The 15,213-nt window shown below is 39.5% G+C and overlaps 1 protein-coding gene across 1 annotated transcript in view; it reads left to right on the top strand.

Annotated features, from left to right (window-relative positions):
• Positions 1–15,213, top strand: part of decr1 (2,4-dienoyl CoA reductase 1, mitochondrial) — a 50,923-nt gene that overhangs the window by 33,724 nt on the left and 1,986 nt on the right. The window contains exon 9 of the mRNA XM_080427048.1: positions 13,762–13,824. Coding sequence (XP_080283174.1) covers positions 13,762–13,824 — 63 coding nt within the window. The remainder of the gene's footprint in view (positions 1–13,761; positions 13,825–15,213) is intronic.

Consider the following 15,213-nt stretch of genomic DNA (forward strand, 5'->3'; position numbering starts at 1 on the left):
ATGTGACAGTGCTGAAAACAGGGCATTTAAAGATGAATTTGGACACATTGGACAGCAGCAGTGCGGAAATTGCGCACCAGAGCGCACTCGCCTATTAGTTTGTATTGGCCAGTGTGCTCATGAGTTTCTTATACCTGGTGTCATCAATGCAAAGCCGTTGTGTTTCATCGGCTACACACTTTTTGGCTGTTTGCAAGCCAAGGAATATAATTTTAGATGGTAAGATGAAGCATGCATGGTACCAGGCAAGTTAGGCTATAAAGTTTAATAAGCATCTTTCAGGTGGGGACATATTCTCTATGGACATTATAGCTATAGGACTGTCAGTCCATATTTTAAAATGAAAATCATAAAATCATTATCAAAATAATGTATTTTAATATAAAACATGGATCACATGATTGTCCATCCTACATAAACAACGTGTGTGTGTGTGTGTGTGTGTGTGTGTGTGTGTGTGTGTGTGTGTGTGTGTGTGTGTGTGTGTGTGTGTGTGTGTGTGTGTGTGTGTGTGTGTGTGTGTGTGTGTGTGTGTGTGTGTGGCATTGCGGGGTTCTCTCGGTCCGACCCGCGCCAGGTGTTCCATTCCATTCCGTTTTGCTTTCGCCCTTCTATTAAGTGTCAATGATTTGATTGTTGAAATACGGACAAAACAAATTGTTCTTGCGATTGCTTAGCTCACCATGACAGGAGATGGACCATGAAACCGACACCTCTAGTTCAAATCCGGATGGTAGAATGATGTTCAATTGTTACACCGATACTGTTTTCAAACGAATCTGCTTAATTTATATTTCAATTTCGGTCAGAAAGTTCCCTGTGTGAAATTTGATTTGGTGAATAAATTATTTTCAACTTGTTTGATCAGCCTTTGTCATTTTTGACACCCTGAGAAATAGCATCTTTAATTAGCTGACTAAAATCCTTGGATTCATGTTGGACCTATAGATCAAATCCCAGAGCAGTTGTTATATTTCTCCATATTCCTATGAGAAGATGCGATTCCAGAATTTAATTGCAGTGTTCCTGTAAAATAAAAAAAACATTACACTGACTCTCACCAATGAATTGAATATTTGTATCGGGAAACGTCAGAAGACAATGCATATCTGCCAGGGCTGTCACCATTCATGAGTCCATTCTGGAGGCTTGGAGACTCCTAAAAGTTGCTAGAGACACTGATGCCACAACTGGTATGTGGCTGTGGCTTGCGTTGGGTCGGAACTCTGTCCTCGGTGTGCATAAGAAAATTTCTCAGGGAACCCGGTTGTACTAAGCTGGGACACTTGCTGGTGCCGTTTGAGACCCTACAACAGCGGGTCCACATTTGGCCTAGGCTGCTAAAGCAGATCGTTAAGGAAGTCAATGAGTCTTCCTCCACACCTGAACACCTTCTTGGAGGAGAACTGGTCAACAGAGGGCCTGTGGGAGGAGGATATAGACTACGTCTTCCCATGCCTGAAGGTGTCTCCTAAACTGGGGCAGTGGCAGGAGGAGGAAGACACTTTCCTCTCATTCGCAACTCCACATCCTGGCTGGTTTGAGGACTTGGAGAAAAAGGCAATGTATTTCCTATGCGTGAGTCAGTCTCTGCATACCATGAAAATATAGAGGTGGACCGAGCCCAGGTTCTTCACCAAAAGGCTGTTGGCGGGTCGACCGGGGCCGTTGCCTGGCACCCAGTGGCCGGTACCCAGTGACTGCTATATGATATATTAACGGAATAAGGGTAATGTTGTAATACGTGTAATAGTGTAATAATTGTAATGGTGTAATAATGCAACAAGTTTAATAGTGTAATAGTGTAATAACATAATAATGGTAACAGTGTAATAGGTTTAATAGTGTAATAGTGCAATATGTGTGATAGTATAATAGGTATAATAGTGTAGAAAGGGTAAAAAGAGTAATAGGTGTAATAGTGTAATGACGCAATAGGGTAATAGTGCAATAGGTGTTATAGTGTAGTGAAGTAGTTGGGGTTTGGGTGGATGTGGGCGGAATTGGGTGAATGTGACCACTTATAACACTATCACACTTTTACACTTATTAACTTATTGCACTATTACACCTGTTCAACTATTAGAGTATTACCCTCATTGCGTTATTACATCTATTACACTATTACACACGTTGCACTATTACACCTATTACACTATTACACCTATTACATATTAAACTTAATGCAATATTACACTATTCCACCTATTACACTACTACCCCTATTGCGTTGTTACACTATTACATTAGTACACCTATTACACTATTACACCTATTACACTTATTGCATTATTACACTATTACCCTTATTGCGTTATTACATTAGTAAGGCAATATCTTGGGCAGTATCATTATTTAATAAAGGATTATTATTGTTATTATTATTATTATTATTATTACTATTATTATTACCCTTATTATTATTACCCTTATTATTATTATTATTATTTTATTTTTTATTATTATTACTACGTGTGAATGTACGTGACAGGTTGTAGCGCATGTAGCTTACGCGTAAATGTACACGACGCGTTGCAGCGCGTAACGCGTGCTTACGTGTGAATGTACGTGACAGGTTGTAGCGCATGTAGCTTACGCGTAAATGTACACGACGCGTTGCAGCGCGTAACGCGTGCTTTTGTGCAGTGCACGCGCAGAACGAACGTGTACACACACACACACACACGTAAGAAAAAATCATGTGGTCACAGGAGGCGTCATGCGCCCCTCGTGGCACTAACGGAGCCCCATAGTGTGTGTGTGTGTGTGTGTGTGTGTGTGTGTGTGTGTGTGTGTGTGTGTGTGTCTGAGTGTCTGAGATGTGTGTAAAACTGAGAAACGTTTGTCTGAATATTGAATATTTGATTATTAGTTCCAACACCCTGATCATTTTAATTGAAATGATCATTACATTTGTCAATATTTCAAAATGTAATATAATAATGTCACGTGACATCGGATCCAAGTACACCGTATCTATGACGACGAGCGTTGACGCCAATCACGACGGCTGTACTACCACCATTCAGGAGAATAGAAAATGTGCATGTCACATCCGGATAGATGGGGAACGGAAATTGCGAGAATTGTGTTGATAACATTTGGCAAAGTAATTTAACACTAAAATTGTCTGGTCCTGAATGTACAACCCATCCGTAAATAGCTGTTCTACAAGCTCACAACCGTCATGAGCTTGTAGCTCAGCTATCGTCACTACTTTTGTACGCCACCATTGTACAGCAAAGTATAATACAGGGTTAAGTGGTTAATGGGACAAGTCGATTTAGTCTATTATAAAAGATTGATTAGATTTATTTTTCATGTTGATTCATTGATACATAGGAAATGAGCAAAGAAATATATTGCTACAAAAACTGCTTCTCGATTATTTGATTAACCTACATGATTGTCCAAGATTAAAGGTAGAGTAAGTTATATTTTTGGGAGGTCAAACCTCTGTATTCTGATATTAATCGTTATAGTGTTCAGTACTATCTGTCTCTCTCTGCAGCTCTTTAATAAACAGAAAATACATTTACAAGTGCGTTGCCAATTTCATCCAATCGGGAGAGAGTACCCATTCATCAGCTCCAATTTTATAGTGTTCCTGTTCCAATTTTGTTTGCTCACTTATTTGTGTCATCACTTCCAATTTCACTTGTTTATCATGTATCCTTTATGAGTTATCTCTCCTAATTGGATAACATTGGTATCCCGACCTCAAAATGTATTTTCCGTTTACTAAAGAGCTGGAGAGACTGGGAGACTGCTGTTACTGAACAAACATTCTATAGCAATGATTACTATCAGAATATATAGTGTGTGTTTTGGGGAGAGTTTTATTTTATTCCTTCAGAACGCACAATGCTATTGACAGTACAATGCAAACATTATGTAGTCTGTCGTCTTGTAGAATGAAACCTTGCTTTCAATGGCCTTAATTCCACACTACATTAACCAAATAACGGGAACATTCTTGGTCTGGCGGAGCTGCATGCTGAGTTTGACCCAGTGATGAGCGAGCAGGTCGATGGCAAAACAATATTACCGTTGTCAATTTTATGTGAGTGAATTGTTGTCTCCGCCAGGCCGAAAGGCATGACCGAGACTACAGTATTTTTTGCACCCTGTCTGGCCGTCCGTCCGTCCGTCCGTGTGTCCGTCGCCCCCTCCGTCTGTGGACAGCAAATCTCCAGCACTGTTGGCTTGATCACAGCGAAACTGTGCACACATTTACATTACATTACATTACAGTCATTTAGCAGACGCTTTTATCTAAAGCGACTTACAATAAGTGCATTCAACATAGGTAGGGAAACAAAACTACTAATCACCAGAAGCATTAAGTTCATTTTCTGCTAAAACAAGCAACCAATAAGAGTATACCAAGCGCTAAGGTAAAAGTGCAATATATCAGCTACCTACTTTCTTAAACAGATGAGACAAATTGCAAAATCAAATGAGCAAGAGCTAAAACAAATAAGTGTATCGACTAAACAAGATCCAATAAAACAATAAAACAATAAAGCAAGAGTTTGTACAACTAGTTAACAACAAGTAGGCAAGGCGAAGAGGAAGGGTAGTGTTTCCCCTCACTACACTCCCTGGATGCCAATTCAGAACTTCTGGCCCAAATTTTTCACATGGGCCTGTTATAGCGCCACCAGGAGGCCGCTTTTTGCAAAACACATTTTTGGACAGTACTCCTACAGTTTTTATCCAAACATTACGCAAATCGGTACTCTGTGTACCGTACACACCATCTCTAGTCAAAGTTTTGCAGGAGTGCTCAGTTTTGAACAAAATGCCTCAAATCATGAACACAGAATGCAATTTCTGTGAAATTGTGCACGCACATTTTCACTAGGCCAAGGAAGAAATGCCACTTGAAAAGTTTCACATCAGCCTCATGGTGGCGCTATAACAGGCCAATTTGTGTTTTTACCTATAACTGCACCGATCTGTGTAAAACTTTGTATGTGCACTCCCTAGAAGCCAAGGAAAACTTTTTTTTTTATATATATATATATATTTTATTTTTTTCTCTGATTCAAGGAGTGTATGTGGTGTGGTCGGACAATGAAACAATTAAAGTCAACGGCATGCAAGGGATCACAGTGAAAAAATGGTGCAGGAAAAGAGAAAAAACAGAAGGCATGTCATCTGTTCAGAAAGAGCTATTTGCTACCAAGGCAAAGGAGGGCAGAACTGGACAAGTAAAGGTGGTTGTCGTTAGTTCAGAGACAGTGTTTCAAAGTGTCCAATAATGACAATAACAACTATAAATATAGCTGCAAGCAGCGATAACACAGGGCCAGGTTTTGCAGAGAGAAAAAAGAAAGAAGAAACTATAAGTAATTTGCAGAATAAGCCATAGAAGCATAGAACACTCAACTTGAGAGAAAAAAAGACAGACAGACAGACAGACAGACAGACAGACAGACAGACAGACAGACAGACAGATGAAATGACTTTTAAGCTCGACCCAGCTGAGGTGGACATACATAGGACGCAGGGGGGCAATCCCAGGTTAAGAACCTCACACATGGACACCTCAACCTATTGCTATTGACAGGAATCCAACGCTCGACCTTCGGACTCACAGGCTGAGACACGACCTGTAGTGCTACAGCTTCGTCCAGGCTGAAGTTGTCTGTTGAAGATCATACATTTTTGCCTTCTGTCATGAACCAAGCCCCTGGCTGAAACTGGTGAAAGTAGCTGATCTACAAGCTCAGAAACACGTTGCTATCTGAAAAGTTGTGAGATTGTAGATCGGCTATTTTCACAATGAAGTACGTCATACATTGAAAAAACGTACTCTCAAATAAGCATTTCATGTTATCTTTACCGTTTGCACATGTATTCATTGATACAGTCATGTTTTTTGCAATTCAACTTAAATGAGTCTGCATCAAGTGAGGCTTGAACCGGCAACCTTGCGGTCGTGAGGCACACGTGGAGAAGCCATTGGAGATTGGACAATCTAAGCTTACTGGTCAACGTGATACATGTGTTCCTCATGAGTCAAGGCACTTGTGTAAGCAGGTTTAATGGCTGTCGGCCAAACGAGGCATGACTTTTGCACTTTCAAAAAATCGCTATAGCGCCCCCCTTTGACCAATTGGAGTAAGATTGGTTTCAGTAATATTTGGAATGACCCTCAACATTAACGCAAAGTTTCAAAGAAATGTGAGTCTGCATGTATGTGTTAGGGGCAGATGAATAATTGTCATAAAACTGCAATATTCATTGGCTCATTAAAGCTTCATTTTTTCACTTATGGAAAATCTTTGCTGCTTGTTTGTCGGCATAGGTCCAAAGTTCATGTGTAAAACGTTTCGTGCAGATTACTCAAAAATCCCAGGAGGAGATTACTGAGGTTTTAACTGTTTTTCATATAATTCAAAATGGTGGGAGATCTAAAGGTCAGAGGTCAAAAGTCAGAGGGTTAAAGTTGTTCATCATGAGTAGACGCATGTGTGTATTGAAGTTTTATGGCTGTAGGTCAAACAGGGCATGAGTTGTACCTGTTCAAAGTTGGCATTTTCAATTGAGTGCTATAGCGCCACCTTTTGACAAAAGATTGTGAGATTTATTTCTTGATAGTTTTTCATGACCATCTACCATATGGCCGAGTTTCGTAAAAAGCGACAGCACGGTTCACCCAGAACTGCGAAAAGTGGCAGAAACAGAAGAATACCTACAATATTAAAACAGGTCCAGAGCTGAGCTCTGGCCCCGTAATAACACTCCACAATCGTAATCGATGGAAAACCCTCCATCCACAGCCTAGGACCTCCTCCAACCTAAAAGTTATCTCTCCTCTGATCAAAGTTAGGTGCCTTCCCATTAAACTATTGTGACACTGCATTCAATTAAAATCCTGACAGCCCTTCATTAATCACTCATCATGTACATATCTTTTTTGTCTCTCAAGTTTCAGTGTTCCATTGGCATTTCATCCTTGACGTTTCCGTGAGAAGCATTTAATGAATCAAAACAAATCAAGTGTAGCTTCAGCTTGTAGGGTGTGTCTGTTTTCCCATTGTTACATTTGCATGCCTTGGACTTTCTCATCAACAGAGAATGCCTGATCACCTTAATGGAAACCACAACTATTTAAGCTACCTGGCCAAACCAAACAAATAGTTTAGCTGGTAGAACTTGATCTCCTTCCGTCCTCAAGTAACACTGTCCTTTGAAAAGCCAGCAATTTCTTTAATTGCCATATGATGTATACTACACACCCACTCACCTTTGCAGCTAAGTGGCCCTTTTGCGATGGAAGCACTGTCTGTACCGATGAGACTCAATTATTATTATCCAAAATAAGTAGGATTTTTCTTCTTTTTGTTTTGGTTAACCCATTAACACATCGACCGCCAGAGGTTAATCTCATAATGTACTCACCAGTGCCAAGGTGTTTTTGTTGTTTTTTTGTTTTTTTCATGTCGCCATAGATCTTGTTAAAATCCTTAAGATTGAGCTCTACACGGTCTGTTTACATCCGCGAGATCTCCCTGTATCTCCCAGTGAAGATCGCGTGTCAAACGGGGCATCCATGTTTGAGTTAGAGCGGATTACGTTAAACAGTGAAATGCGAGGAGAAAAAACTACAGGAAGAGAATTGAGTTTCAGTTTCGTCTGTAGAATGGGAGCGGGCGTGATCTTCAAAACCGGATCCCAAATAATTCTATTTCCTGTCATCAAACCGGAAACGGAAGTGGATCAAAAAAATTCCGAAAGTGCACCCGGACCGCGCATGCGCGAAAAGACCGCAGCCCGTAGGACTACGGGCTCGGCGCTTAACCGTTGGATTTAACGGCCCGTAGAACTACGGGCCCGGCGGTAAATGTGTTAAGACCTGAGGCCGATTCTACAAAATATCTTTTCAAAACAGTTTTCTTATAAAAACTTATGTTGCTAGGAGCCCTTTTTCTAGTTCAATATCTGTCCACTTCCTCCCTAGTAGGCTGCAGGTGTAATGCAGCTAATCAGCAGCCCAAAAGAAGCGACTAGGCTAGACAGGTGTTTGTAACGCCATAATTTCCCTTCAGGGAAATTATGGCGTTCTCATAGGCTAAGTTTTACCCTTTTGCATCGACTATATGAAAATAGCAGATCTACATCTAAATATTTGATTTTACAGGAAAAACAAGCCCAAAGTTGCTTATAATAAGCAGATATGGCAACACTTGTAAACAGGAAACACCTTGATTCAGCAGTTAGTTACACTTGTAAAGCTAAGGAAGTATAACCTGTGCTTTTGTTTGAGTTTACTGAATTCCAAAAATGTTGCAGAATCTGATTCAGATCCTTGCAGTTTAGATAAGTGATTATTACAGGGATCTAAAAATGTCTGTATGTGTGTTGTAAGTCTGTTGGAATAGATATCAGTGTTTGAAGTGCATGGAACCTAAAATATACCGTAGGGACTGGAACCCTCAAATAACCTACTTTTGTGATACAGTTTTTGGTTGGTTTCTCTACTTACTATTCATAGGTTTCTGCCAATAAATCAAATGTGTTTAAGTGTATACATTTCAAAGAGGACAAACTGACATTTCTGGAAACTTTGCTTTATTGTAGTAACGGTCTGAGAACATTCATTACAAGTTATTTTGCTCTAAAAAGATACAATCATCCATTTCAAAATCCAAAGTTGTAAAGCTTTAGGGGAAAAAAAAAACAAGTTGTGCTTTGTTCTAACTCAAGTTCTGCTTTGAGTTGTATCAAAATCAAAAAAAAAAATCGTCACTTTTCTGCTATAGATTTTCCCCCCAGATAATTAGTGAAATTCAAGATCGCTCCTGCCGCATTTCATTAAAACAATGTTCACAATCTGCTGAAGTTTAATGTGATCGCTGCTGTACTTCTGCCAGAGCAGATCGGTGATGCCCTTCCTGTCTCTTTCCTCCAACTCGCCCTTTGAGAGTTCATAAAAATCTCGCAGATTCCACTTCACTGATTCAAACTCTTTTTTTCTCCAGCTCATTCAGAATTCTAAGAATCTGGTCTTTAAGTGACGCCATGGTTGATTCCTGTTACAAACAGAGGATGTTACACAAGTGTCACATTTGCAGTGTACACTTGCCTACCTTTCAGAACAGTCTATTCAAATAATGATCATAGAATAACCCTATAGTGTCCCCCCCACACACACAATACATCACAGCACGACACGTCGTGAGGTTGTGGATGGAAAAGTGGATCAAATGATTGAGTTCTTTGAATTCACACAAGAAGTACTAAATATAAAGTCTTTCAACTTAACAGTAAATACCTATAGATCAAATTAACATACCGTGCCTTTTATTGTTGAGATTCCACTAGATGTCCACTAGAATGGCGACATTAACCACCAGAGAGAAAGAGAAAATGGCAGAGAGAGGACAGAGACAAGCAGTGAGAAATACACACTTAAACAATTTACACAATGTGAATACAAAAATGTATTCTCATTGGAGAAAATCATGAAACATTAGATCAAAGAAATGCATAGGCCATGGGTTTATAGGTCTACTATATGTATATTGTAGTATATGAATTGTAATAATTTTTTACTGTGATCTATCAATGGGATTTTCTTTGTGTATATTGTTGTGATTGTGATGACTACTACTTTACTTTTATGAATTGACTCCTCGGTTGGTCTCCTCGGTTGGTCCCCATGATATTTTTTTTTTTATGATTATTTATTATTACTATTATATGTTTTATTATAGGCTGTCATGTAAAGCTGAATCTGATGACAACTCTGAAAAATTATAAATAGCCTGAAAATATATGCATATATATGTATATAAAAAAAAGAATTAGAATGTTTTACAGAGACTTACGTTGTGTTTGTGTTGAAGCTGGACAGCAAAGATATACACATCGACACATTCATCCAGATAATATAGTATAGTATAATATAGTATAGTATAATACATGAACAATTTGAAATTCTTATTCTAATGGTGTTACATGAATCACAGTATGACACTCTTTAAAACGGTGATATATTACCAATTACTCGTTGTTTAAAAAGTACTTCTTTTTTTTCTCGCCCCCAGTTATAGCATCCTTTCTCCCCAAAAATCTTACTTTGCATTTTCAACAGTTGTTTTTTCCATTTTCTGCAGCCTACATTGTACAATCCTCGTTGTTGATTTAACTCCGAAAAGTGTTCTGCACACTTTACATGATGGGTCCATTTGGTTCCATTTGTACACTCATTTGAATTAAATTAACACTAAAGGTCCTTACACACCGGGGCGATTTTTTCGTGCGAATAATACGCTTTTTTTTAAAACCTTATAAAGTCAATGCAAGCGTACATGGCGCGGAAAAGCGAAGCGAAAAAGCGTCTTTTAATTATTCGGAACGAGTCCGAATTTTGCGTATATTCGCCACATTCGCCGGTGTGTAAGGACCTTAAGACTTTTACTGTGTATGAATTCATAACTTAAAGACTAAAGTCAGGGGTCATCACCATGCCAGTTTGTGATGGACATCTCCATCAATATTTTATTTTTGCCACGGACATGCAAAACAAGTGATCAATAATGTTACCAGAAACACATAGTGTCTACTCTATTCCACTGCACTACACATTTTAAAACAAGCCACTTATCAAAAACAATTGAATAAAAAAAAAACTAAATTATTGTGTGGGGAAAGCCGATCTACAAGCTCACAACCCATCACGGCATGTTGTGAGCTTGTAGATCAGCTATTTTCTTTTCTGTTTAGCCTAATGGCTGGGGTTAAAGTGGTTAGCTATACTTTAGAAAACCTGGAGACTGTGACGTCGTGCTCTGTATACTGGCAGCTGTAGGGGCAGTCCTGAGACAGCCATTAAATGTGGCATGGTCTATAAGTATATTCCATGTTTGAGATTTCAATAAGTGTGTCTTACCAGTACAGACACAGTACAGTGCTTCCATCTTACATTGCAGGAGCAAAAGTGCCACCTAGCTGCAAAGGTGTATGGGTGCGTATTATACTCCATATGGTTAGTGTTATATAAACAGGTGGCTTTTCAGAGGACACTCAGGACAGTTTTACTTGAGGACAGGAGGAGACGGAAAGTTCTACCAGTCTACCAGCTAAACTTGTTTTTTGTTTGTCAAGGTAGCTTCATAGTTGTGGTTTCCATAAAGGTGAACGGGTATTGTAGTCTATGTTGACGAGAAAGTCTAAGGTATGCCAACAATGGAAAAAGATACTTGATGAGTGATTAATGAAGGGCATGACAGGATTGAAAGGAATGCAGTGTCACAATAGTTTGATGCAAAGGTGCCTAACTTTGATCAGAGGTGTGGAGGAGGTCTGATGGTGAGGCTGTGGTTCAAGGGTTTCCATGGATTATGATGTTATTATAGTTGTTATTGTTATTATTGGACACTTTGAAACACTATCTCAACTGACGAAAAGCAGCTTTACCTGTACAGCTCTGCCCTCCTTTGCCTTGGTGCTCCTTCTCAACAGATGACATGTCATCTGTTTTTGCTCTTTTCCTTTTTCATTCATTGTCTCCGCCAGGCCGAAAGGCATGGCCGAGACTATTTTTTGGACCCTGTCTGTCCGTCCGTCCGTGTGTCCGTGTGTCTGTGTGTGTATCCGTCCGTCTGTGGACAGCTAATCTCCGACACTGTTGGCTTGATGGCAGCGAAACGGTTGATTGATTGATTGATTGATTGAAATTTTTATTAGGCAAAAGAATGTAAAACAACACAGTTACATTTATAATGCTTTTGACTAAAAGGTCCGGACAAAAAAGTCCTTGCGGACTTGTTTCCGTTGGGGTCCTTGAATTAATTTCATAGACATATATAGTAGCAACCAAACAGTTCAAAAATCAACATAAAAATACAGATAATACAGAAAAAATACAACTATGTACAAAAAAAAGGAGCATGAAAAAAAATAAAATAAAAAATAAATGTACCAAAAAAGGGGGGGGGGTGAAGCATGGAAAAATAACGATTATATACAAAAAATGCATGAGGAAATACAAAATATGTACAAAAACACACTCCCTGGATGCCAGAGCAGAACCTCTGCCCCAAATTTTGCATGCACATTCCCACTAGGCCAAGGAATAAATGCCACCTGAAAATGTTCAAATCAGCCTCATGGTGGCGCTATAACAGGCCAATTCGCGTTTTTACCTATAACTGCACCGATCTGTGTAAAACGTTGTATGCGCAGTCCCTGGAGGCCAAAGAAAAATGTCTGCCCTGCATTTTTCACAACTGCCTTTTATAGCTGCACCAGGAGGCTGACTTATGTAAAACACTTCTTTTTGTATTACTCCTTCAGATTGTATCCAAATTTCACGCAAATCAGTACACATGATTGCTATAGTCATGTGATCAAGATGGCTCTGTTAGATTTTTCATATTCCATCCTAATTGGCTAAGATTGACATCTAAAGTTTGCGGGAGTGGCCCGTTTTGAACAAATTCCGCAAATCATGAACGCAGCGTCCGATTGTGGTGAAACTTTGCACCCAGGTTCGCACTACGTTGAGGAAAAAATGCCACACTTTTAACATTACCCTATTATAGCGCCACCAGGAGGCTGATTTTTGCAAAAAATATATATATATTACTCTTATACAAATTACTTACACAAATCGTTACACATTATCTCTATAGTCAAGTGATCAAGACGGATCTGTCCGATTTTTCATATTCCATCCTGATTGGCGAGCTTTGTTCTGTTCTCGTGCGTGCGTGCGTGTGGACGGGGGTAATATGGGGGGCCCCACATTAGCTCTTGAAACGGGCCCCCAGAACCTTAACCCATTAAAACCGGTAAAGCATCTGTGTCATTTTAGATTTTAGCTATAAACATTATTTTATACTTTGGCTATTAAAAAAATAGCAGATATACAAGCTATGACCATGTAGAGCTGCTATCTTTGAAAATATTGAATATTATTTGTGCAAATATTCAAATATATATACAAGTAAGACGCGCGAACGCTGGAAGCGAACGCAGCTCGAAAATATTGTGTATTTACGGACTTGTAATCCGTGTTATTTCAACGTGATGGGGAGAGAACATTGACATTGTGTGTGTGTGTGGGTGTGGGTGTGGGTGTGGGTGTGTGGGTGTGGGTGGCAGGCTGTTGTTGCATTGTAATCAGAGCACTGTCTAAATTCCTGCACTCTGGCGCACTCGGGTGGCTGCTTACAGGCAGTGCACGCATGTGAGTCACATGGGGGCTTGAGCCAATGAGAGCATGAACACAGACACACAGACAGAGTCACAACCTGAGCAGGGTTACTTAGGGCACGTTCGAAAATACAGCACTGAGCGCACTGGCCAATACAAACTAATAGGCGAGTGTGCTCCGGTGCGTAATTTCCGAACGCACCCATAGTAAGCTCCACTTGGTCGGAGGCGCGGCTTCGCCGCGCCTCCTTCCGCGTTCGCAATTATTCTAAAGGGAAAAAAAATGTACTCAAAAATGTTGGCGGCGGGGTCCCTGGAGTCCTTGGAAATGGAACTAAATATTTTCAGATGTGGGGGTGACGGGGGTCCGTGGCCATGATGCATATAATGTTGGGTGTCCTTGACATGAAAATGTTTGAGAACCACTGATAAAGCAACATACGGTTTTCTGAAAACTGATGCATTACCCGTACCGGATTGAAAGGGTTAAGGCCGCCCCCTGTTCTAAACATGGGTTTTGATATATTTCCAGTGAATTGCCCGGCCCTAGTAGATGTGGTTAATAGTTGTCTCTTTGTGTGTGTGCAGGTGATCAGGATGGATGGAGGGGAGTACGTCTCCATGGCAGGAGAGTTCAATGAGCTCAGGAGGGTGAGTCCGTCTGTCCCAGTTCAACTGTCTGTCTCTCTGCCCAAAAGAGACATTTTGGTGTCTCTCTGGGACACAAACTAGTGAAAATATCTAATATCTATATCTAATCTAAAAACCCACAACGTGTTGTGAGCTTGTAGATTGCCTATTTTCACTAGTACTAAATGTTTTTATTCATTTATGGAAGTTGTTATGAATTGTTTTCATTTATGAAAAAAATCTAATTTCTTGAAGAAAAAAAAAAGTAGGAAGCGAAAAAAAGGGATATTTACTTGAAAGAGACTAGGCATGTAACGATTTATCGTAAATCGATTAAAATCAATTCAAACAGGTGACAATTTAAATCGATTTAATAAAAAAATGTATTGCGATGCAAACAGCAGAGGGCGCGTAAAAAAAAGAGAAGAAAATGCAGGATCTTTGTAAGAGAATTGATACAAAAAAAAAAGAGTTTTCAGTCATTTGCTATTGTATTGAAAAGAGAAAACACAGTATTGTAAAAATGAAGAAAATACTGGATTTGTGTAAGAGAAATTATTTTGATAATAAACTTGAAAAATCTTAGCGTGAACCCAGTATCGTGATTTGAATGGTATCGTGAGTTGAGTGAGTCGTTACATGCCTAGTCGTGACCCATTAAAAAGGGGTCCTAATTAATGTCTGTCCTCCAAGCACAGAGTCAATGCTGTGTAAGTATACAGTGTGACAGTGGATGGTCTCACATTCCACTGAGAAGCTTCTGACTGGCTGCTATCAACTGTCTTAATGATACAAATGTACTGTAACAAAAGAGCTATTGTTGCTGTCTGGCAGAAACCTCGTATCTCCATATTCAAACTTTTTGTGTTTTTTTCCTAAATTAAGGCTATTGATCACACTACAGCGTCACACAAAAGTATCAAAAGTACAGTAGCAGATTCACAAGCTCAAAACGCGGCGCGAAGCGATGCTTTTTGAGCTTGTGGATCTGATACTTTTGAATTTGGATGCTGAAAAGTAACAGTTTTGGACATTTCCGCCCGACAGAGACGATATTAATCTATAGTCCAGGAAATGGACCAAAACAAGTAAAATCTGCACACTGGTTTGCACAGTGGAGCTGAAAACAAGTGTGCAGATTTTGTTTTACTGAAAAATATACTGTACGCCTCGTGGTGTTTTCCCCCCCGTTAGTTTGTATGTGTTATTCTGTGCTTCCTTTTCTATTGTATTTTAGGATAATTTGTATAGCTTTAATTTACAGTATACATTGGTCTAATTTACTGTTATCATAGTCAGTCGCTCAATAAATCAATCAATCAATCAATCAATTAAAAAGGTTATTCCACTGTTGGACTGCAAACATAGATAGAAAAAGGTGCTACATGTCTGAAGATGAAAGTGAAATAT

This window comes from Gymnoscopelus braueri, assembly GCF_963280865.1.
Source record: "Gymnoscopelus braueri genome assembly, chromosome: 4".
NCBI lineage: Eukaryota > Metazoa > Chordata > Actinopteri > Myctophiformes > Myctophidae > Gymnoscopelus > Gymnoscopelus braueri.